Raw genomic sequence first — 23054 nt, 5'->3', positions numbered from 1 at the left:
ATCTCACCTCATTAAACGAGTGAAATGATTAACAAGCGTGTGCTCTTAGCCACAGCATGGGCACCCTCTAGCTAATCCATACAACCACATCCAAAACAAACTCTACATTATCGGTGGACAGCCCTGTGTGTCACACTTTAGTCCAACCACAGGCAGTGCTTATGTACTATTTGGTGTCATAAATCTACAATTTGGCAATTCATTCCATTAACTGAGCATTAACTTTACAACAAATGCTCAAGTTTTAATAACCCCAAAAATAAAGCGATTCCAAAGCTATTCACATATCACGACATGGTTGACAGGTAATATGACAGGTTGACTATTATAAATGCTTAACCCTAAGAATGTCTTACATTCATAATCACAAATGTTTCAAGTGTGCTTGTGTGTACAACCCCATACCCATGTTTACGCTTACACAAGCTCTTTCAAGCAGGCCATTCTTAAAATTAACATTCTTTGTAAAATGAATTCCATTTATACCAACAATTACATCAGATTTGCACATCTGTATGTTAGTTTAGTATGTTTAGTCATCTTTATTCAAATTAATTAAGGCATTCAAATGCATTCAGCGTTTAAAGACAGGGACATGCACAGAGACGAGATGAAGCCAGAAGGTTTGGCTACGATGGAACACAACGTCAATCCAACCTAAACCAATAACATCCATAAAAGCCTCTAACTACACTCCCTTACAACCAGAACCAGGTATGACTCGGTTTAATAATGCATGGCTCATGAAGGATTTCAGTACAATTGAAAAGGAAAGCAGCAATTTCTTCAAGTGAGCAAAAATGGGTCCAAAGCAGATTCAGCCGCATGAAGAGTCACACAAGACAATTACTGGGTAATGGTGGACTGAATTTTAACATGCATGAACTGAACATTACACCAAAATTAGGGTAAATTTTGTTCTGGCTACAGAAACCCTCAGATCAGTGCCTCGGGAGAGAAAGACTCATCATTGTTGTATCCAACTTTTACTCCTCTACTTGTCCCATACTTAAAAAAAACATATCTTCAGGTAACTTACTTGGATTTTAATGCATTGCCGCTTGTTATTGTTAAAGATTGTGAGGCATTTTGTATCCTCCTGGGATAGCTCGATTAAGTCGAGTTGGAAGTGGGAGGAAAAGGGCATCAATAATATTACTGCTATCAATAAGGACCATGAACAGGTATGTCCCCAGTGCCATTCGAGCAATCCTTCTTGCCACTACAGCGTCTCCTAAAAATAACGTGGGCAGATATAGTCCCGAATGCGATAGTGGTTTTTATTAAGGAATGTTAAAAAAATCTGAAACAGCACTTCCGAAGCTCCAATATTTAACATCATGCAAAACAATGTTGTTATTTGCATCTCCACACAGCACAGAAACGTCACGTTCCAGGCAGTTCAAGTTCATAACTGTACTGCATTGTGCATTACAGGATTAATTGGCTTTAGTTTTTTGGAGGTTTCAGTCATATTTAAAAAATATTTGTTTTATTGTACATTTTTCTAACGTAAAAAGCAATACAGTAAAAACCCTTACAAGCAGGGTTTTAGTACTTCCGTTAAACCCAGTTTTCATAGTTGGCCATTGTCATGTGTTTTTTCTCCTGAGATGCAGGTTGGCTCTAACCCCATAAAGATTAACACTAAGCAGCCATTGCACCCTCGAGACCTTTTATAACCTCCACTTCCAGGAGTCTTAACATTTCTGCTAATAAGGCTCCGCTTCTTACATGGGTCCAGTGGGAATTTCGATCCTCCCCAGACAGGCCCTGGGGTTGACCTGGTGAATTCCAGCCTGAATCCAAGCCTGATTATACTCCGGATCTACTCATCCCCGAGTGGTCCTCCCCCGAGGCAAACTGCATCAGCCACCGCCCCCCCCCCAGTCTGCGGGGTGCCGGAGCCAGCAGCCCTCAGCACGCCAATCCCCCCTTCTCTCTGGGACAGTCTTCTGGCCCGAACGAAACTGCTTCTGACTCGTGCTCTGGGAGGCTGCCATTGCCACTGTTTCCATTCCCGCGAAATTATCAAAAGAGGCTGTTTGGGGCTGATGAGCAAGTCTCTTTTTTTCCCTTCTTCCCTCATCCTGTTGTTCCAACAAGGCCTGTGGCTGCAATCCTGAACAGCAACTTCCCTCCCACCAAGAATTGTGTAAGGGAAACCCTTCAACAACCACCACCTTCGGGGTTTCAACTTTTAGTGGGGTTCGTGGCTGCTATACATGTCCACATTATAAGCCACTTTGTTGAGCGATAATTTGTGGCCAGATCACTTGTGAAAAAGAGCTATATAGGTCAATGCGCCTTACTTGGTAAAGTCAACTAACTTTGCTGGGCCAGGGAGACCAACTCCTCTATTTACTTGTCCACATGAAAGTAACTTCTGCATTTGCATTCCCTTCATTTATGTTTTATAAGGTATTTTGGCTTGCAATGTGCAAATCTTTGCATTTCCCTTTACATGTTGAAAAAAAGAAGTCAATCGATATTAAAGATGGTTTAACACATAAATAGGACAATGGGTTTTGAATGTATTACACATTATTGCAATATATTTGTAGCTGTGGTTATATCATAACATTTTGACATAATTTGTATTTTTTTTCTATTTCTCTTCTCTGAATCGAGTGTTTTAATAACGTTAGTTTTAGAAGTTGTTTAGTTTTATGTATATTTCTTGCATTATTATAATATTTGAAAAAGAACCCAGTCGATTTTCTTAAAGTGACCCCCTGTTTCACGGTAGGTACTCAGAACACGCGTTGTACTACCTCTCCGTTAACAAGGTGTGTGAAAGTCAAGTGAGCATTATCCTGGTGACAAAATTTGTTTGTAAACATGTGCATATGCAGTACTATTTTATTTCGGATTTATATAGGTGTCTATATACATATATAGAGCACTGTCATCATCAGCCATTGTCTATCCACTACTGGCAAGATACACGCGCAATCTTATGCCTGACTTAAAGCTTTCGTGACTGCAGGAATTCATATTCTTTGGGTCTTTTGACAAAGCCATGTAGATAGAAAAATAATAAGAAAATAAAAATATCACGACGTTTCGATTGCAACACAAGCAATCGTCATCAGGTGAAAAAAATCTAGCGGAAGAGCTGCTGAGGCAGGAAAAAATATATCGGGAGACCTGCTGAAGCAGGATATTATATTGGTTTGAGATGGGTGTAACCCAAGGGTAAGTGAACGGGGCGGGGCTAGAGATGGAATTTGCATGTAAATGTAAGATCGTAACAAACGATGCTGTGGAGGTGGCCATTGTATTGTGAAAGATTAGCATGTCAATGTAAGAGAACCACCGCAACCGGTGGCTGTGTTAGTGAGACATTTAGCCTGTTAATGTAAAGACATTTAACCTGGTAAAGTAACTAGAGAGTCGGAAATAACTGATAACATCGGCAGGTAGGATGGAAACATCACAGCCAGTTATGACTTAAACGTGTTAATAATGTCCTTCCAATGATTGCTCAGTTTGTACCCATCTTCTCGGTTGAAATTGTGTCTGTGTTTATATATCTGGATGGCTTTATGAACGAATCTTTGTTGATAGCCAGTGGGGGTTTGCAGAGTACCTTCGTCTTGGAAAAATCTATTTCGTGTGAGCTCGCAGCATTAAAACAATGATCAGCCACGGCAGAGGTATTGGTCCTACCGTGTTTCAGATCTGCCTTGTGTTCACAAACACGGTCCAGAGACATGTCGCTTCGCTTCCCCAATGTAACTACTGCCACAGACACAGCTTAGTTTGTAGACGCCGGGGTATTGCATGTCAGGGATCACATCCTTCACAGATGGGATCAGATCACTAATTTGATGTACTGTGTTGAATCTAACCTGGATCTTGTGTTTGCTCATGATCTTGGAAATATTTTTGGTGACCCTTGCTATGCATAGCAAGGTGATGGTTTTGATTGGGTCCTCAGATGGTTCTTTCCCAACGGTTAGGGTGATAGCTTTACGGATTGCGTCGTCTGAATATCCATTCATCTTGAGGGCTTGGTGTACGTGCTCCAGTTTACTGGATAGGTGGTGATGGTCGGAAATACGAGTTCTATGGTGTAGAGTTTTGATGAGGGAATTCTTCTGGGCTGGACGGTGGTGGGAGTCAGGTTTTAGGTAGGCATCCATGTGAGTTAAGTACAGCTGAGGTGGTGTTACCAGTGAATGGATCTAAGGTCTCAGACAGAAATCGGGCCAGTTTGTAAGTGTGTGAGTCAATGGTGGAGACGATAGGATGGAGTGGTATACCTTCTTCATAATTTTTGGTAAGCCATAAATATGGGTGGTCTAGCAGCAGAGGGTTTTAGAGAGAGCCGCTTGATTGGTTCAATTAAAGATGATGAATCAGTGATATCGTTGATTTTCGTAACCAGGCGGTTGGTAAGATCTCTATTGATTTTGCGATAGCTGCCATCAAGGAAGGGAGCGTGGCTGGAGGCGGGGCTTGGCCACGCCGGGAGGTATATAAGGGGGACGGAACCAGAGGTTCGGGGATGTTGCGGGTCCATGGGTCCTGGCTGCGTCGCTGCCCGCAGTCATCTCTCTTCGACGTCCGGCCGCGTGGCCGATACTCTGCATGGCTCTCATCATCAGTCGTCAGTCGCTACGCTAGTCAGACAGCTGTGTAGTTAGACGCCGACGATGGAGTTGTGTCGAAGGGTCGGCTATGTGTAGCCATGTAGATACGTTCTGTATAACGCCCAGTGTGAGAATAAATAAGAAGCTCTCTGCACGATGTGTCTCGGAAGTCGCTCACTACTATTAACTCTGCTACTGTAGATTTAGTAGATACTACAAACAGTCAGTAGATACTACTATAGAGTCAGTAGATACTACTGTAGCATTAGTAGTTACTGCTATAGTCAGTAGTTACTACTATAGAGTCAGTAAATAATACTACAGTCAGTAGCTACCACTATAGTCAGTATATACTGCTACAGTCAGTAGCCCAAACTATAGAGTCAGTAGATACTGCTATAGGTACTGCAGATACTACTACAGAGTCAGCAGATACTACTATAGAGTTAGTAGTTACTATTATAGTCAGGGGATACTACTATAGAGTTGATACTACTGTAGGGTCCGGAGATACTACAGTCAATAGTTACTACTGCAGTCAGTGGATTTTACTATACAGTCAGTAGCTACTACTGGGCTCAGTCGATACTACTGTACAGTCAGTAGATACGACAGAGTCAGCAGATACGACAGAGTCAGCAGATACGACAATCAAGTCAGTAGATACTACTATAGAGCCAGATACGACTGTAGAGTCAGATACGACTATAGTCACTAGATACTACTGACTCTGTTGTATGTAGGGTATGTAGGTATATATGCATACGCGGGGGTAAAAACTCATTTTGAGGGGGGAGGGGTCGACAATTTTCGGAAACCTTTTAGATCAACTATTTACCCCCCACTTTCTATAACTTCTTGGACTTCTTAATAATTTTGTTGACGGACAAATGGACAAACGGCACGCCGAGCTTTCACAGTAGCTTCGTGTATGTATATGTTATGTTTTTAAGACAAATTTTTAATCTATTTTGCCCCCGGGCAACGCGGGGTACTTCCCGCTAGTACATATATACATTTGTTTTGATGCATACTTAACAAAAAAAAACACAAAATCTATGTTGAAGCAGCAGAAACTTCAGAATCTCATAAACATTTAAGTCACCCAGTAGAAATCACCTTTCAAACACACATTCCCATGTATACAGTGTACCCATGACACTCACTTGCAGGTCTGACAAATCTTGCAGTCAGGGCACTGCCAGCCAACCCGCTTGGAGGGGGTGGGCACTATTTCCAGGCAGGCCCCGTGATAGTGCTGCCCACAGCTGGTGCAGAACAGCTGGTCTGAGACGTCTCCAGGGCTGTCGCAGATGGCGCATTCTGCCTCTTCGCCGACTGCGAATGGTACACGACAGGATTGAGACTCACCGCCAAGAGGCAATAAAACACCGACGCAATGGCTATGCTGTACTTTGGCAGGAAACTCAACTCACAATCAAACATCACTAGTTTAATAGGCCGACCCATCATACATCCAGGATCACTTTGTGGGAAGTCAACAGTGCTTTTTGAATATTGTGGGCCCTCCTATAAAATCTTAATTTCCAATTAATAGCTCAGGGCCAACATTGGAGTAGCACCAAATGCTTGTTTTTGACAATGAGGACATTTTAACTTTGGACTTGAGCTCAGTTTCTACCACGCAGGTATCAACAGGACTCGTGTGCATTAACTCACCGAGCTCAACAGCTTGCTCGAGATGATCTGGGCACAGGAGCGTCAATGATTGAATATCTTGGAAGGTACCAGCACCAGCCGCACAAGGGTAGTGGTAGAACTGACGGCACTTCTCCTCCCAGCATTTGATAGTGGCCCCCAGGCGCCGGCAGTAGGCGCACCGCTGTGGAGGAAATAGCCAATGAGACAGAACATTGAATTACTATACTGCTAGTATCTTGAGTATTAACAATTAAGTAAATATAATATTTGTAGGTATATCTGTGCATCTGACCACAATGTGCTTACAGAAGAATGATTGACTTGAAAGGTTAAGTTCAAATCCCATAAGAGTGAAACTCAGCCCATCAACCTTCCAAAATCACAAACATGAATGTTACCTTTTCGGAAGTTAACAGGGGACATCCTGTCATTGGAATGTGGAATCATTGCCACTGACCTAGAGCTGCCAAATTAAGGTAAACACCACTTAATACTCATCTGAGGGAGGAAATATTCTGACTTCCGATTTGTGCATTAAGTTGTGTTTGGAAACCATTGTGCAGTATCTACTAATTGGAAACAGTAACATTCAATACAGCATTGTTAGAAGATCACTAACTTACTTGCTGTACCCCACTCTTATCGGTATCTTATTGCCCTAGAGGTCAGTATCTATGCCATCTGGATATTCGGAAGCCACTGCACCTATGCACTTTAAAATCTAGATTGAAACTCAATTATTTAGAAGATATTTTTGTATTTAGTTTGTTGTCCTTCCCGGGAACCTCCAATTAGCACTGGTTGGCTACATTGGGTGCAAAAAAAGTTCAACATACATACATACATATGACCCTCAGCATTCACCATAAGCCTGCCTCAAAGTCCTTGTGAGTCACGCATTTTTTTGTGTATTTCACTTTTTTTTGTCCTTGACAAACAATTAAATAATTTTGCACAGCACACACTGGGGGAAAGTCTAGCACGATCAAAGCCAATGGCTAGAACAATTTATCTTGGTTTATTCCACACACTGATCATTGGACACTTTGCCAACATGACCTTCAAGCAAATTCTTGGCAAAACAAGAAGGTGAAAATATCTGGCATCTGGTTTTGGAAGCCCTGGCCAAAATCCACTACCACAGGGCTTCACTCAAGGATTAAAGACAATGTATATGAAAAACATGCAGTGATAGAGATCACATTAAAGTTCAGTATAATCACATCGCAGTTCAGTATGCTGAATTATTTTATTTCAAAGATCTTCGTGATGTCATATGTAAAATTGTATACATATTTAAATGACATCCCGCCTCTGACCTAGCCATCATTCACTCACCACTGGGTACCAGAAAAACATAATTTTCATTATAAGGTCAGAGCCAGTTTTGTATTGGTATCCTCTAGCATTACCTTCTTGAACATTTAAAAATAAAGAATATTTGCAAAAAGGGGTTTTACTGTTTTGCAAACTTTCTTGAGTTATGGATTATGTTTGCTAACTTAACTATTTGTAAACCATAACTACAAGTAGATACGACCACTTCCTGATAACGTATTATTTATTTTTTCAAATATTTCAATAAACATCACAAAGGTATCTAAATTCATATTACTACACAGTGGAAATTCATATGAGTGGAAAAAGAAAATAAAGTAAGGTTTAATCTGCAGTGTATGTTTGTCTACGATTTAAAAGAAATGTCTTTCCTGAAAATGTAAAGTGACACGAAAATGGAAAGGAAAACGTTCGCTTGGCATTACCTGCGTGAGACCCACAAGCACAGCTTTGTCCACGTTGAGCAGCGCCTCATCCTCCGCCATGCACACTCCCTCGGACCAAGCTGCACAGCAGTGATGGGCCCAGCAGTGTCCTGGCAACACACCACACATTCCAATTTAAGTGACATTCACCAAACAATATATACACCGCATTTACAAACAACCTACATTTTTACTAAAAGTTAAGTTTAAAATCCACAATAACCACAAAGTCATTTGTTTATCGCGAAAACAGTAATGTGTCCACAGGTTCATGGACCATTAGAGTACTTATATAATGTGTGCACTAGTAGGGGGTCTTTTGGATAATCATACGGCTGAGTGGTGTGATGGCAAAGGAACTCAACTTACCATTAGAAGGTCCTGAATTATAATCCCAGTAAACAGCTGGGTCAGCCCATTCTTCCAGGTTTAAAATATAATTATTACTTTGGGTCAAATCAAAAGTATTGATGCTACGTTTAAATGTTTCCTGCCTAAGCAATGCATTTCCACAAATTATTCGAGTGTTTAAAAATGAGAAGAGTTTTCCCCTTTTTTCTGGCATCAAACAGTTGTGTTAAAATGTTAAAACACCAAACTACAACCTTTTTACAAAGAATCATGTCTGCATTAACCACAATACTTGTGGTCAGAATGCAAACAAAAAACACTCTGATAATATATTCATTGTCTTTGAAACGGATTGGTCCACACCAGAGACAGCTTTCTTTTTTAAACCAGAGATAGCAGTGTTTAAGAATAACAGCAAGTCATCTGACATGGTGAGACAATGGGAATCATCCCAACTCAGCAGGCATCGTGCCAACACAATGGGAGTGATCGTGACAAACAGGGACATAGAGGGAGTAAGCCCAACAGATCAGGAGTCTTCACAACATGGCAGCATAGAGGCATCTCAACACAGTGGGACACTAGCCGTCCTGAGAGAACAGGATGCTGCTACTCACTTCATCGTTGTCATTAGTGATAGGACACATGGAGCAAGGCGAAAGTTGGTGCGGCGATGCATGAGGTGATAAGACTTTATATGTAAAGTTATGGAGAGAGGAGATGTACGGAGAAAGGGTGTTAATAGTTTATATTTAACATGTTAGCAAAGCCTGAATTGTTTTGCTTTTGTTAATTTTTAAAACAATCAAAAATCTGCAGCATCTGGTGCCCCCTGCAGGACATGGCTTACAGGACACCCATGCACATAGGAAGTGGCAGCATGCTCTGTAGCTGTGTGGCTCCACGAAGCCCCATCTCTCGATATCCCGCTCTGCTTTTATATCTCTTTCGCCCCATTCTTACACCCCTCTTTGCTTTATTTCACTCCATTTTAATGTTCAATGATTATTCCTCAGAGAGCATCAACACACCACAATGGTGAGTACAGTGCAACACAACACCACAAATAGTTTAAGTTGAAACATTAAACAAATTATAAATAAACTAAACAGAATCTAGCTCCCCGAGTAGGGAGTGAGGCGGGAGATGGATGGACACAAGATATGAAGAGCGAGACTGGAAATGTAATATGGGATAAGTATGGAGATGGGAGATGAATGGAGTGAGAAATTGGGGATGTATGGGGTGAGAGGTGGACACAGCACAGACGAAGAGTAAGAGAAGCAGTGTCGTTTATGATACGTAACTGACATTCCATCGTGGAACACACATCGTAGTGTCTCAGTTCAAAACGATCTCTAGCTACAAAACCAAACCTCCTGAGCACTGGATTACATGTACCTACTACCAATTGTAAGAATCATCACTACATTCAACATTACAAAAAAGACAAATTCGAAAGAACTAAAACATTACAAACAACACAAATTAGAAATCACCTATTTGTGTTGTTTATAATGTTGAAGGACCACGAACTTCCACTCGTCCATAAATGTCAATAAGAGGGAGTCACAATGCATCTAAGTGACACACTTTATGATGCTGGGAGTCACTACCATCAGAACTGGATAGTGGTGGACATAAGTTTAAATTATCATGTACATGCATTGTATTGACAGCCCAGCAAAAGGATGGAGGGTCTTGTCACAATGGACAGCCATTGACTACACAAGTATAGGCGCAGCAAAAAAAAACTAAGCCTGTGGCTTGGATAATGGAGCTGAAGCACAAATAATGTATTATTAATATGAACCTTCAAGTTTATAGCTGTCGAAAAAAATTACAGCAACATGAAAAAGCAACCAAATTTCCATTTTAAGAGGGACTTTGTAGCTTGCTTTTAGTGGCCTCTGTTTATCACAAGCAAGGTCTTCAAGAAAATAGTACAGCCTGAGAGACTTAAAACAGATGTGGTCATTGAGATAAATAAATGTAACAAGAAATAATAACTTGAAGAGGCATATTAGAAAATATATATTGACGAAATCATATTAGTCTGACAGCACATATATGGCATACATTCTAAGCATGTTACTTGAAACAAAGTGAGAAAATGTTTAGAAAAGAGGTGTTTACTTCTTGGATTGGCATATTTTTAACATATAGCCATCTATTATTCACTCAAAACACTTCACATTAATAATTAACAATGCCTTATAAGGGAAATGTACATATGAGGCAGCCATTTTGGGAATTTATGAAGAAGGCCCACTGCCATAAAGTCAGCAAACAAAACATTTTCCTATTAAACGAAATACAAAACAATGTTTTACCAATAGTCAGTGTTAATGATTAATGTGGTGGGTTTTTTTGTTCCTGCACACCACTGCCTAAGGAGTCGGTTATTTACTTGGGTCTCACTTGCAAAAGAAAAAACAGTTATCAAAAATAGTTTTTTTGGGTTAGATCGCGTAAATATATAAATATGTCATTAAAACCTGCCACCACCCGACACAGCCAACTAGTAAGGGTTGTCACGTAAACAGAACATGCCAATTCGTCACTAGGACAGCACACCAGTGTGTTGGAGAGCCAAGCCACAACACACTTACAATCTGAGTACGACGTTTCACCAGTAATTACAACTAGCTTCATCAGGTAGCAGCCAGATTTGTGGAGAAGTCCACCTGTTTCGTTCCTTATATAGAGGCGTAGATGTGGTGACCACGCTTCTGCGCTTTGCACAAAGTGGGGGGGGGGGGGGGATTACTAAGGCAACGTACATTATGCATGTGCATTATGCAAGCCCTTTGATCTTGTCCTTCCTATTCTTAGGTTTTTTCGGTAAAGTCACGTAGGTAAAAAATTTAAATTAATAAAAGTAAAATAAAAATAAAATAAAAATCACGACGTTTAGGAGGCAACACAAGCTTCCGTCTTCAGGTGGAACCGTCACAGCACGATAGCTGTATCAAGTGAGAGAAATTCCAAGAAACAGTATTTGTATATATACTGGTTGAGGGTGGGAGGAGCCAAGGTAGGCCCTGAATATTATTTTTGTGAGGTTTGGTGCTGTCTATTGTGTGTATTAAAATAGCCGTACCAACTTCAGTATGCGATTTCTTTCAGTAAACACTGTTATTTTCACATTTCGACCCCATCAGAGCAGAATATCTAAATGCAAAGTCACACCATCACCCCGCACAGAAATCTGCTCTTATCAAGACGCTCATTCATCGAGCTTAGAAAGTGTCAGATGGTTACAGTCTAAGAAGTAAAATTCAACATGTTGAAGAAGGGCTGCAAATGAACAGTTAAAATTATGCACAAATCAAAAGGGCATTGAATGCCAAAACCAAATCAAATAACATGAGCATTGAAACTGCCCAAGTAATAAAAACGAAAAAAAAATACTGTACATTGCAGGAGTAACTGATAAACTAGCCAGATGCTTGGAAAAACAAAACATCCGAGTCAGATTTGGCATCTAACCTATATAATTCATTTTTTGTCCGTCCGTCCGTCCGTCCGCGTACGCTCCCTACCGGGGGATTTAGCTCTCGGACCGTGGGGTTCGGCGAGATTAAATTTTGCAGGTGGGCACGCCCCCGGCCCCGCGGTAAACTTAGGCATTTCCGATTTTTCGTCTCTAAACTTTAAATCGGACCGATTATCGATAAAGTGCGATTTTTCTTTATTTATTTAATTAACGCTTTATTTATTTATTTACTCTTGCCGGCCGGCGCGGACCACGGCGGTTGCCCCTGGCAACGGGTAGAGACGCGTTCGCTGCGGGGTGGACGCCATTTTGAATTACCATTAAAAATATGCGCACGCATTAATTCGCGATTCTGAGGTAAATTCATCAAAGTTTCACGTCCTCTTCACTCCCCTTCCACCCCAATGTGTGCAATTACTATTATAGGGTCGGTAGATAATAAAATTATAGCGATTAGACAGTATTATTGTAGCGCGGGGGGGGGGGGGGTATTGGCCCCAGTACACACCCTCAGCCGGGTGGGCAATCTAGGCAAGGCCGGAGGCTCTGCACGGTACTAGGCCTCGACACCCCACCCGTGTCAAGCGACGACTTTGTGGTATAAACTCGATATACCCGGCGTTACCCGGGGGGAAAATACATTTAAAATCTTCTGAAAACTTTAAAACATTACATACCAATGAAAATACAAGTGTGTAATTAAAATTATAAACCCGACGCGCCAAGAATCGATTCTCTGAATCGCGCAAAGGAATCGAAGGTTGTAGATTCCTTTAGATTCGGACGATTCCCGTTTACTATAAGTTGGTTAAAGTCGATATAAACTGCTACGAACGGGAAATATCCGGCGTTGACCGGGGCAAAAATGTTATTAAAAACTCCTGAAAACATTAAAACATAACATATCAATGAAAATAAAACTCTGTCATTCAAAATGGAAACCTCCTATGCGCCAGGAATCGATTCTTTGAATCGCACAAAGGAATCATCGAAGGTTGTAGATTCCTTTAGGATCGCGCTTAACGTGGTGAGGGGTGAGTGGTGAGGGGGAGAGTGGTGAGGGGGAGAGTGGTGAGGGGGAGAGTGGTGAGGGGGAGAGTGGTGAGGGAGAGAGTGGTGAGGGGAGAGTGGTGAGGGAGAGAGTGGTGAGGGGGAGAGTGGTGAGGGGGAGAGTGGTGAGGGGAGAGTGGTGAGGGGGAGAGTGGTGAGGGGGAGAGTGGTGAGGGGGAGAGTGGTGAGGGGGAGAGTGGTGAGGGGGAGAGTGGTGAGGGGAGAGTGGTGAGGGGGAGAGAGTGGTGAAGGGGGAGAGTGGTGAGGGGGAGAGTGGTGAGGGGGAGAGTGGTGGAGGGGAGGAGAGGGTGAGGGGGAGAGTGGTGAGGGGAGAGTGGTGAGGGGGAGAGTGGTGAGGGGAGAGAGTGGTGAGGGGGAGAGTGGTGAGGGAGAGAGTGGTGAGGGAGAGAGTGGTGAGGGGAGAGAGTGGTGAGGGGAGTGGTTGAGGGAGAGTGGTGAGGGGAGAGAGTGGTGAGGGAGAGAGTGGTGAGGGAGAGAGTGGTGAGGGAGAGAGTGGTGAGGGGAGAGTGGGTGAGGGAGAGTGGTGGTGAGGGGAGAGTGGTGGTGAGGGGAGAGTGGTGAGGGAGGAGAGTGGTGAGGGAGGAGAGTGGTGAGGGAGAGAGTGGTGAGGGGAGAGTGGTGAGGGGAGAGTGGTGAGTGGAGGGGAGAGTGGTGAGGGGAGAGAGTGGTGAGAGTGGTGAGGGAGAGAGTGGTGAGGGGGAGAGTGGTGAGGGAGAGAGTGGTGAGGGAGAGAGATGGTGAGGGGGAGAGTGGTGAGGGGGAGAGTGGTGAGGGAGAGAGTGGTGAGGGAGAGAGTGGTGAGGGAGAGTGGTGAGGGAGGAGAGTGGTGAGGGAGAGAGTGGTGAGGGAGAGAGTGGTGAGGGAAGAGAGTGGTGAGGGATGAGAGTGGTGAGGGGGGAGAGGTGATGAGGGAGAGTGGTGGTTGAGGGAGAGTGGTGGTGAGGGGGAGAGTGAGTGGGAGGGGAGAGTGGTGAGGGGGAGAGTGGTGAGGGAGAGTGGTGGTGAGGGGGAGTGGTGGTGAGGGGAGAGTGGTGAGGGGAGAGTGGTGAGGGGGAGAGTGGTGAGGGGGGGGAGAGTGGTGAGGGGGAGAGTGGTGAGGGGGAGAGTGGTGAGCGGGAGAGTGGTGAGGGGCTGGAGTGGGATGAGTGGTGAGGGGGGAGTGGTGAGCGGTGCGAGAGTGGTGCGGGGGGGAGAGTGGTGAGGGGGGAGGGTGAGTGGTGATTGGGAGGTGAGGGTGAGTGGGGAGGGTGAGTGGCGGTTGTTAGTGGTGATTAGTGAGGGGTGAGTGGTGAGGGTTAGTGGTGAGCATGAGTGGTGAGTGTTGAGCGTGAGTGGTGAGGGTGAGTGGTGATTGTTGAGGGTGTGATTGGTGAGGATGAGTGGTGAGTAGTGAGGGTGAGTGGTGAGGGTGAGTGGTGAAGGTGAGTGGCGGTTGTGAATGGTGATTAGTGAGGGGTGAGTGGTGAGGGTGAGCGTGAGTGGTTAGGGTGAGTGGTGAGGGTGAGCAGTGAGGGTGAGCAGTGAGGGTGAGTGGTGATTGGTGAGGGTGTGATTGGTGAGGATGAGTGGTGAGTGGTCAGGGTGAGTGGTGAGGGTGAGTGGTGAGCGGTGAGGGTGAGTGTTGAGGGTGAGTGGTGAGTGGTTAGGGTGAGTAGTGAGGGTGAGTAGTGAGGGTGAGTGGTGAGCGTGAGTGGTGAGTGGTGAGCGTGACTGGTGAGGGAGAGTGGTGAGGGAGAGTGGTGAGGGAGAGTGGTGAGGGAGAGTGGTGAGGGAGAGTGGTGAGGGTGAGTAGTGAGTGGTGAGGGTGAGTGGTGATTGGTGAGGGTGAGTGGTGAGGGTGAGTGGGGAGGGTGAGTGGCGGTTGTTAGTGGTGATTAGTGAGGGATGAATGGTGAGGGTGAGCGTGAGTGGTGAGGTTGAGTGGTGAGCAGTGAGGGTGAGTGGTGATTGGTGAGGGTGTGATTGGTGAGGATGAGTGGTGAGGGTGAGTAGTGAGGGTGAGTGGTTGTTGTGAGGGTGAGTGGTTGTTGTGAGGGTGCGTGGTGAGGGTGAGTGGTAAGAGTGAGTGGTGAGGGTGAGTGACGGTTGTGAGAGGTGATTAGTGAGTGGTGAGGGTGAGTGGTGAGGGTTAGTGGTGAGGGTGAGTGGCGGTTGTGAGTGGTGATTAGTGAGGGGTGAGTGGTGAGGGTGAGCGTGAGTGGTGAGGGTGAGTGGTGAGGGTGAGCGGTGAGGGTGAGCTGTGAGGGTGAGTGGTGATTGTTGAGGATGTGATTGGTGAGGATGAGTGGTGAGTAGTGAGGGTGAGTGGTCACGGTGAGTGGTGAGGGTGAGTGTTGAGGGTGAGTGGTGAGTGGTGAGGGTGAGTGGCGGTTATGAGTGGTGATTAGTGAGGGGTGAGTGGTGAGGGTGAGCGTGAGTGGTGAGGGTGAGCAGTGCGGGTGAGTGGTGATTGGTGAGGGTGTGATTGGTGAAGATGAGTGGTCAGGGTGAGTGGTGAGGGGTTGTTGTGAGGGTGAGTGGTGAGGATACGTGGTGAGGGTGAGTGGCGGTTGTGAGTGGTGATGGGTGAGTGGTGAGCGGTGAGGGGTGAGTGGTGAGGGTGAGTGGTGAGGGTGAGTGGTGAGGGTGAGTGCTGAGTGGTGAGGGTGAGTGGTGAGAGAGTGGTTAGTTTTGAGGGTGAGTGGTGAGGTTGAGTGGTGAGGGTGAGTGGTGGTTGTGACGGTGAGTGGTGAGGGTGAGTGGTGAGGGTGAGTGGTGAGGCTGAATGGCGAGGGTGAATGGTGAGAGTGAGTGGTGAGTGGTGAGGGAGAGTGGTGAGTGAGAGTGGTGAGGGTTAGTGGTGAGGGTTAGTGGTGAGAGTGAGTGGTGAGGGTGAGTGGTGATTGGTGAGTGGTGAGGTTGAGTGGTGAGGGTGAGTGGTGAGGGTGAGTGGTGAGGGAGGTTGGTGAGTGGTGAGTTGTGAGGGTGAATGGTGAATAGTGAGTGGGAGTGGTGAGTGGTGAGGATGAGTGGTAAGGGTGAGTTGTGAGTGGTGAATGGTGAGGGTGAATGATGAGTACAGTCAATATGCACTGCTGTTATCATACCAGGTACCACCACCACAATATGTACTCCTCTCATCATAGCAGGTACCACCACAGTCAGTATGCACTGCTGTCATCATAATAGGTACCAACACAGCAGTATGCACTGCTGTAGTGATAGCAGGTACGACCTCAGTCGGTATACACTGCTGTAGCGATAGTAGATACTGCTATCGAGTTGGTAGATACCGCTATAGTAAATACTAAAACAGTCAGTATATACCACTACAGTCAGTCAATACTGCTACAGTCAGTATATACTACTATACAGTCAGTACATATTGCTACGGTGAGTAGCTACTAGAGTCAGTAGATACTATTATAGAGTGAGTAGATACTGCTATAGATTTTGTAGTTACTACTATAGTCAGTGGATACACTATAGAGTCAGCAGATACTATACAGTTAGTCGTTACGAGTATATAGTCGGTAGATACTACTGTAGGCCCAGTAAATACTACTATGGTCAGTAGTTATTACAGTCACTAAATACTACTACTACAGTCAGTAGCTACTACTGGCTCAGTAGATACTACGGTACAGTCAGTAGATACTACTACAGAGTCAATAGATACCACTTCCTCTGTTGTATGTAAGGTGTTGTTAGTATATATACCTACGAGGGGTAAAGATATTTTTTGAGGGGGGGGGGGGGGAGACCACAATTTTCGGAAACATTTTGACATCAACTATTTACCCCACACTTTCTACAACTTTTTGGACTTGTGAAAGCCTCTTATATATTTGTTGGTGGAAAAATGTACAAACAGCCCACCGGGCTTTGACAATACCTTAGTATCTGTGTATATATATGTAAGGTATTTAAGAAAGATATTTTTCACCCGGGCAAAGCCGGGTACTTCCGCTAGTGGTACATAAAATGCAGAAATTTATAACTGGTACAAAACATGTATTACCGAAGCAATCATCAGAAGGTGTGTACGGGATTAACTGCACATGTAGAAAATGTTATGTTGGACAAACAGGACAAATGATCAGCACGAGACTAAAAGAACATCAGAGAAATATTTGAGTGACTTGCTACATCACTACCGTGTGAGTCTGTACACACACATGGCATCACTACATGTGTATGTGGGAATGACTTCACGGCCGGGTCAGGGAGGCTGTCGGTCAGTGCCATACTTATTTCCCTCATTAAAAATGCAAATCAATTTATAACATTATTGACATGCGTTTTTCTGGATTTTGTTGTTGTTATTCTGTCTTTCACTGTTCAAATAAACCTACCATTAAAGTTATAGACTGATCATGTCTTTGTCAGTGGGCAAACGTACAAAATCAGCAGGGGATCAAATAATTTTTCCCCTCACTGTATAAGGAAACAGTTAGACTTGTCCACAAATCTGGCTGTCGCCTGATGAAGCTAGTTGTTATTACTGGCAAAACGTCGTACTCAGATTGTAAATGTTGCGGCTTGGCTCTCCAACACACCGGTGTGCTGTACTAGTGACGAATTAGCATGTTATGTTTACGTGACAACCCTTACTAGTTGGCCGTGTCGGGTGGTGGCGGGTTTTAACGACACAGCTTTTGCCTAATAATAAATACTATAGCAATGAAACAGGATAAATACATATATTTCTGTTATATGTGCACACCATGGTCACAGAGGATTTTGCAAATCACACTGAATTTGTTAGGGAACTTTGGGATCATACACAAGTACAGAATATTTGGCAGTGTCACCGTAACCATTCCCCAAAATAATAAACATTTATACCATCTCCATGTCAAGTTTTATTTAAAACTCCAAGTCATGCAATTGGCAATATCCATAACAAAAACCAAAGTATTTCTATATACACACCAGGCAGAAAAAAGACATTCAATACATCAAATGAATAAACAAAAAAAGAACTGCACAGCACAAAAACTGTTAAAGACAGAAAATAATTTGAATCACAACAACGCAGCGCACACATTGTAGAGCGTGAAACAGACTGCTTACAAAACCACCTACGCTCGAGCAGTTTACTGCAGAAATAAACCATTGAATCTTCCAGCTTATTTGAATACAGCTCTTGGTTTTTTCTGTATATGCAATAAGCTTCCAACCGGCACAAACCACTTGCCAACTCCTCCTGCACAACTTGTGCAGCACACCCATTAAACAGCTGGGCAGCTGCCAACTTCCGACACCTTACACTGACCCAAAGCTCCCGTCCATCCATCAACACCACAACACCTCTAATCCTGTCCATGACATGCGAGCACCTGCTTGTACCACCAATGGAAAAACAATGCGTATTTCACAACAGGCCCTTCTTGGAATTAAGTTTATGGGGGGAGGGGGGGGGGGTCTACTCCTTTCATCACTGCACACAATGACAATCTCCCATTGAAGAGAAGCAACTTCAGCAATGTATTTTGAGAATATTCGTAGTATCAGTTCATGCTGTTGTCAATACAGCTGTGGCAGTCATTGCCGACCAATGTCGGATTCTTGTGGGGTTGGTATTTTCCCATATCAGGTAAGTCAGGAAGAAAGTCAAACGCATTCAGGGTTGGCTTTGATTTAGCAAACTCAACCAGGACACCTTGATTTGAAAGTACTGTAAAAAAGAATTATGTTATATAATTTGCCAACTAAATAGACACAGTGAATAATGTATTAAATGTTGTATACTCTGGGACATTGCGAAACAATAAATTGTGGCAAATTTCTTACATTGACATGCTAATCTCTCACAATACAATGGCCACCCCCACAGCTTCGTTTGTCAAAATTTCTCTGATCTTACATTTACATGCAAATTGAACCTCTAGCCCCGCCCACCGACCCTTGGGCTAGACCCATCTCAAAACTTTATAACTCCCTGGCCTTAGCAGCGCTCCCACCATATATTCTCAGCAGCTCTCCCGCTTGATTTTTCACCTGATGACGATTGCTTGTGTTGCCATCGAAAAGTCTTGATATTGTTATTATTTTTATTATTTCTTCTATCTACATGGCTTTACCGAAAGACCCAAAGAATATGAAATTCTGCAGTCACGAAAGCTTTAAGTCAAGAATCACCCCCTCAAACTGGCATTGCTGACTCCGTGTGTGTGGAGCCTCACCCGTGGTGTTGAACAGGATCTGTGTGTCCACGTCGTCGGGAAGGCCCACGCGGCTCAGCTCGTCCCACAGGTCGCCCACCCCACGCAGCTCGTTCTGTGGGGGCCCGGGCAGCGTGCGCTGCGGGGACTTGCACTGCTCCCTGAACCGGAACCAACCAGAGCCACGCAACGCCACCGGTTGAGCGGTCAGAAGGGCTAGTAGGACACATCTCCGTCCTCCATATCCATAAGCGCTCAAAATATACACACGGCCATTTACATCCACATGGGCAGTAATGTAACCTGGCCTCTCAAGTTTCATAGGCAAAGGTATTTTTCGGGCTAATGAATGGAGCAGCTCAACTTTTCAACAACAACAAAATCCCTAATTTTGGCTTCATGATGAATATAAAAATGTTCTTGATTGATTTTATTCGCAATGTTGATTTATTTCCCTAGGTTTTCTACTTTAGTACCTGAAGAAATTTCAAATAAAGAAAATAGAGTCGACAACAACTGTTTTCGATGTTGGTTGTCCCCACCTGATGACGGACGCTTGTGTTGCGCCCGAAACGTCGTGATTTAATTAAGTTATTTTTATTTTCACCTACGTGACTTTACCAAAAGAACCAACACGTATGTATGGATCCTTGCAGTCACGGCAACTTCAAATCTAGAAAAAAACTATTATCAAATTTTGGTACTGGCAAAGGAGGTCCCATGATGTAGAATACAGGGAGTTCACTCAACAATGCTCCACTATCGAGTAGACATGGTCAAAGCTGTTTTACTCTTATCATGGGTTTTCCTCGCAACTTACCATGGTTGCATATGATGCAGTGAACTCTACAGCCAAAAAGTCTTCCTCTGGTTCTTAATTCTCAAGCATCCCACGGAGTTCAATATTCACTCTCATTCTCTTCAATTGTATGCAAGGCAAACAAGCCCTCCTCCAATGCATGGGAAAAATTGCCTGTGGCTGGCTATAGTGCACCTGTCTTTATTCGTTAGGGCAGAAATTCCCCACATAAAATCACACATCAAGTTCAACTCAGTGATGTGCATGAATGCACAGGGACATTGGACAAATACAGGGAATCTCTACCACAGCTCAGTGAACCAGATATGGTGTATATTACTTTTCACAGTACCTATATTCATGAGCTATGCATGCACTTAAATATTCAACTAGTTCACACTGTTACCATGGGAAGGTATCACCAAAACCCTTTCAATGTCTTTCTTGAGTCAGAGAAGCTTTTATTTGTAAAAAGGCCACATAAATGTAATGTATTGTGCTCACAATATTGGTGATTTCACCAATGGTCCAGTTACAAACAAAAAATATTCCTGACAGCAATGAGTTAATATTCCAGTTACTAAATCTTGACTTAAAGCTTTCGTGACTGCAGGAATTCATATTCTTTGGGGTATTAGGTAAAGTCACGTAGATAGGTTCAAAGAAAATAAGAGTCTGCCTCAGCAGCTTTCCCCCTCTTTTTTCTTCCTGATGACGAACGCTTGTGTTGCGATCGAAACGTCATAGTTTTTTTTATTTTTTTGCTATTTTATTTGAAACTATCTACGTGACTTTACCAAAAGACCCAAAGAATATGCCAGTTACTACCCTACACGTGTATGTGACTGGTCTCATTCCTAATGTTTAATTTCTAAACACAACATTGGAATGTTACCTCTTCAGTGTCCAGGACAGGTCACTCTTTAAAACTGGACCACTGGTGACACCCAAACGAAACATGCCATTCGTTCACTACACACACTGCACCACAGTTGTAACAGTGTTTAAGTATCTGCCAATGCAGTTTGGACCTTCTTGGTAAAACAAAATATAAAGATGAGACCAAACCAAGGGAGCAACACCTCAAGTCAGCACCACACTCATTACAACTTCCCATTTGCAACCTGAGACATTGCCATGGGGCCGTTTGTTTGTTGGATAAGTGGTACTGCTAGGGAATTCATTTCACAAGAAGAATGGGCAGAAGGACTGTAACCAGGGAAAACGATGTGAATGAGTTGAGTAAAGGCCAGATGATGTACCAAATTAAATTTGAATGTTTTATTTCGGAAGTCACTGGCAGCATCAGATCATTAGCTTGCTACACATAAAAGCCCGGTTTAATATTGTGTGGCTGTCTACATCTGAATGCAGAATCTCAGCAGTATTGGCTCAGTAATCTGATAAATGGCACTGGCCCCCTTGAGTAGCCCAACCACCTCCTGCAGTTTTATTTTAATGCCAATGATGGCAAGGCTATACCTTGTCAAGGTAAGCCCAACGACCATTGTAAACCCTGTGTTAATCACATTGCAACTTGGTGATCAATGTGATGGCATGGTTAGGAACTGGCTATTCTGAGATCATATTAATCAGATTTGTCACTTCTCACATTCAGACACTCTTGAGTTAAAACCATGGTTGGGGGATTACTCTCAGCCCCTCATACCTCCACCACCTGGAGAACAAAGTCAATGAAATTACTATCACAATGTAGTAAGATAAGCCGTTTCCCTACAAGTGTGCATGTTGAACTTCTTTCACACCGTACATAGCTAATCGGATACTGTTCCCTACTAGAGGAATGTACAAGCTCCAAGACTGGCTCAGGACCGCTAACGGTAATGAGTGCCACTCTCATTCGAAGTGGGGGGGGGGGGAATTGCTTATTTATTTGGTTTGCCTAAAAGGAGATTACAAAATAGAGCCTTTGATGGCTTTTCAAATTATCCAACTAAAAAGATGCCACAGAAAAACACAAACACACATCAAAAGGCAACAGCGCACAATACTGTAGTGGAAAAAACCCTCTGGGCACGATTCAGGCAGACATTCACATGCATTGGTGCACACTCAGGAAAAAGAGAGCTTATGTGTTAAGGCATGACACACACACACAACATCATAACATTAAAACCTACCGCTTGTTGCCCCGCGCCACTCCCGACTGTCGAGGGCTCTTCTCCCCACCGGCCAACTCTGCGGTGTCCAAGCTGCCGCGCTTGCAGCGTGGGGGGGTCACCTCCGTGAGCCCCCCAGCCCCTGCACTGTCCGAGCGGCGGGTGCGTGCAGCGGGTCGCTCCGTGTCCGAGCCCTCGTCGCGCCGCGCACGAGGCGAGGAGCGGCGGTAAGACGGCGTGAAGCCGGGCGTGGGACCGCAGCATGTCAGGTCGCCCTGGCCCAGCAGACTCTCCCCACCGCAGTGGCAGAAGGCGCAACGGTGGCCCAGGGTGTCATTGCTGCAGGGGGAATTCACACAAATCAGATCCACTTGAGTACAATATTCCCTCGTTAATTGCGAGGGATACGTCCTGGAGACGCTCGCGAATAGAACATTTCGCGGATCGTGAATTGCTTTCAATAAATATGTAAATAAGCGATGAAATACATTAAAATTATCTCATCACCTTCTCTCCCATCACTTTTTCTCTCTCGGTGTAGTCGTGTAGAGTTCCAGATGCGATTGGCGGACAGCCAAAATTGTGGATAGCAAGTTCGTGAATAACGAGGAAATACTGTCCATATTTTCTAAATGCAGCTGCTGCTTTGGTGGTCACATTTTCCTTCCATGCGATTTTATGTTAAAGAGTAATCCTATGGATGACAGTGGGTGGTTTTATGAGTGTGCATAATGCAGGAAGCAAAAGCACAGGTTACTGTAAAATGAATCCCTTTTCAGAGAGAAGCTATTTATGAAGAAAATCGCACTGCTGTCACTTTGCAAAGGCATACTTTGAAGATATTTACTACTATAATGAGCCAAGAATGTCTGTGTGTCCCGCACGTGACGTCACTCCACGTCGACCAGCCCCCCTCATTCATAATCATGAACAGGTGACGTCCTCCACATGGATCCCCCCCCCTCATTAATAATCATTAGCGGGTGACGTCACTCCACATGGGGGGGCGAGACGTCTCCTCCCCCCTCCTGAGCGTCAACTTACA

At 44.1% G+C, this 23054-nt stretch overlaps 1 protein-coding gene across 1 annotated transcript in view; it reads right to left on the bottom strand.

Moving 5' to 3' along the window:
- Positions 1-23054, bottom strand: part of LOC133345001 (histone-lysine N-methyltransferase 2C-like) — a 173263-nt gene that overhangs the window by 86966 nt on the left and 63243 nt on the right. The window contains 5 exon segments of the mRNA XM_061555338.1: positions 5765-5936; positions 6279-6441; positions 8024-8133; positions 19112-19251; positions 22031-22348. Coding sequence (XP_061411322.1) covers positions 5765-5936; positions 6279-6441; positions 8024-8133; positions 19112-19251; positions 22031-22348 — 903 coding nt within the window.

This window comes from Lethenteron reissneri, chromosome 21 (genome assembly GCF_015708825.2).
Source record: "Lethenteron reissneri isolate LAM-NWPU_2019-01 chromosome 21, ASM1570882v1, whole genome shotgun sequence".
Classification (NCBI taxonomy): domain Eukaryota; kingdom Metazoa; phylum Chordata; class Hyperoartia; order Petromyzontiformes; family Petromyzontidae; genus Lethenteron; species Lethenteron reissneri.
Note: the sequence above shows the minus strand (reverse complement) of the source record. Positions and strands in the feature narration are given on the sequence as shown.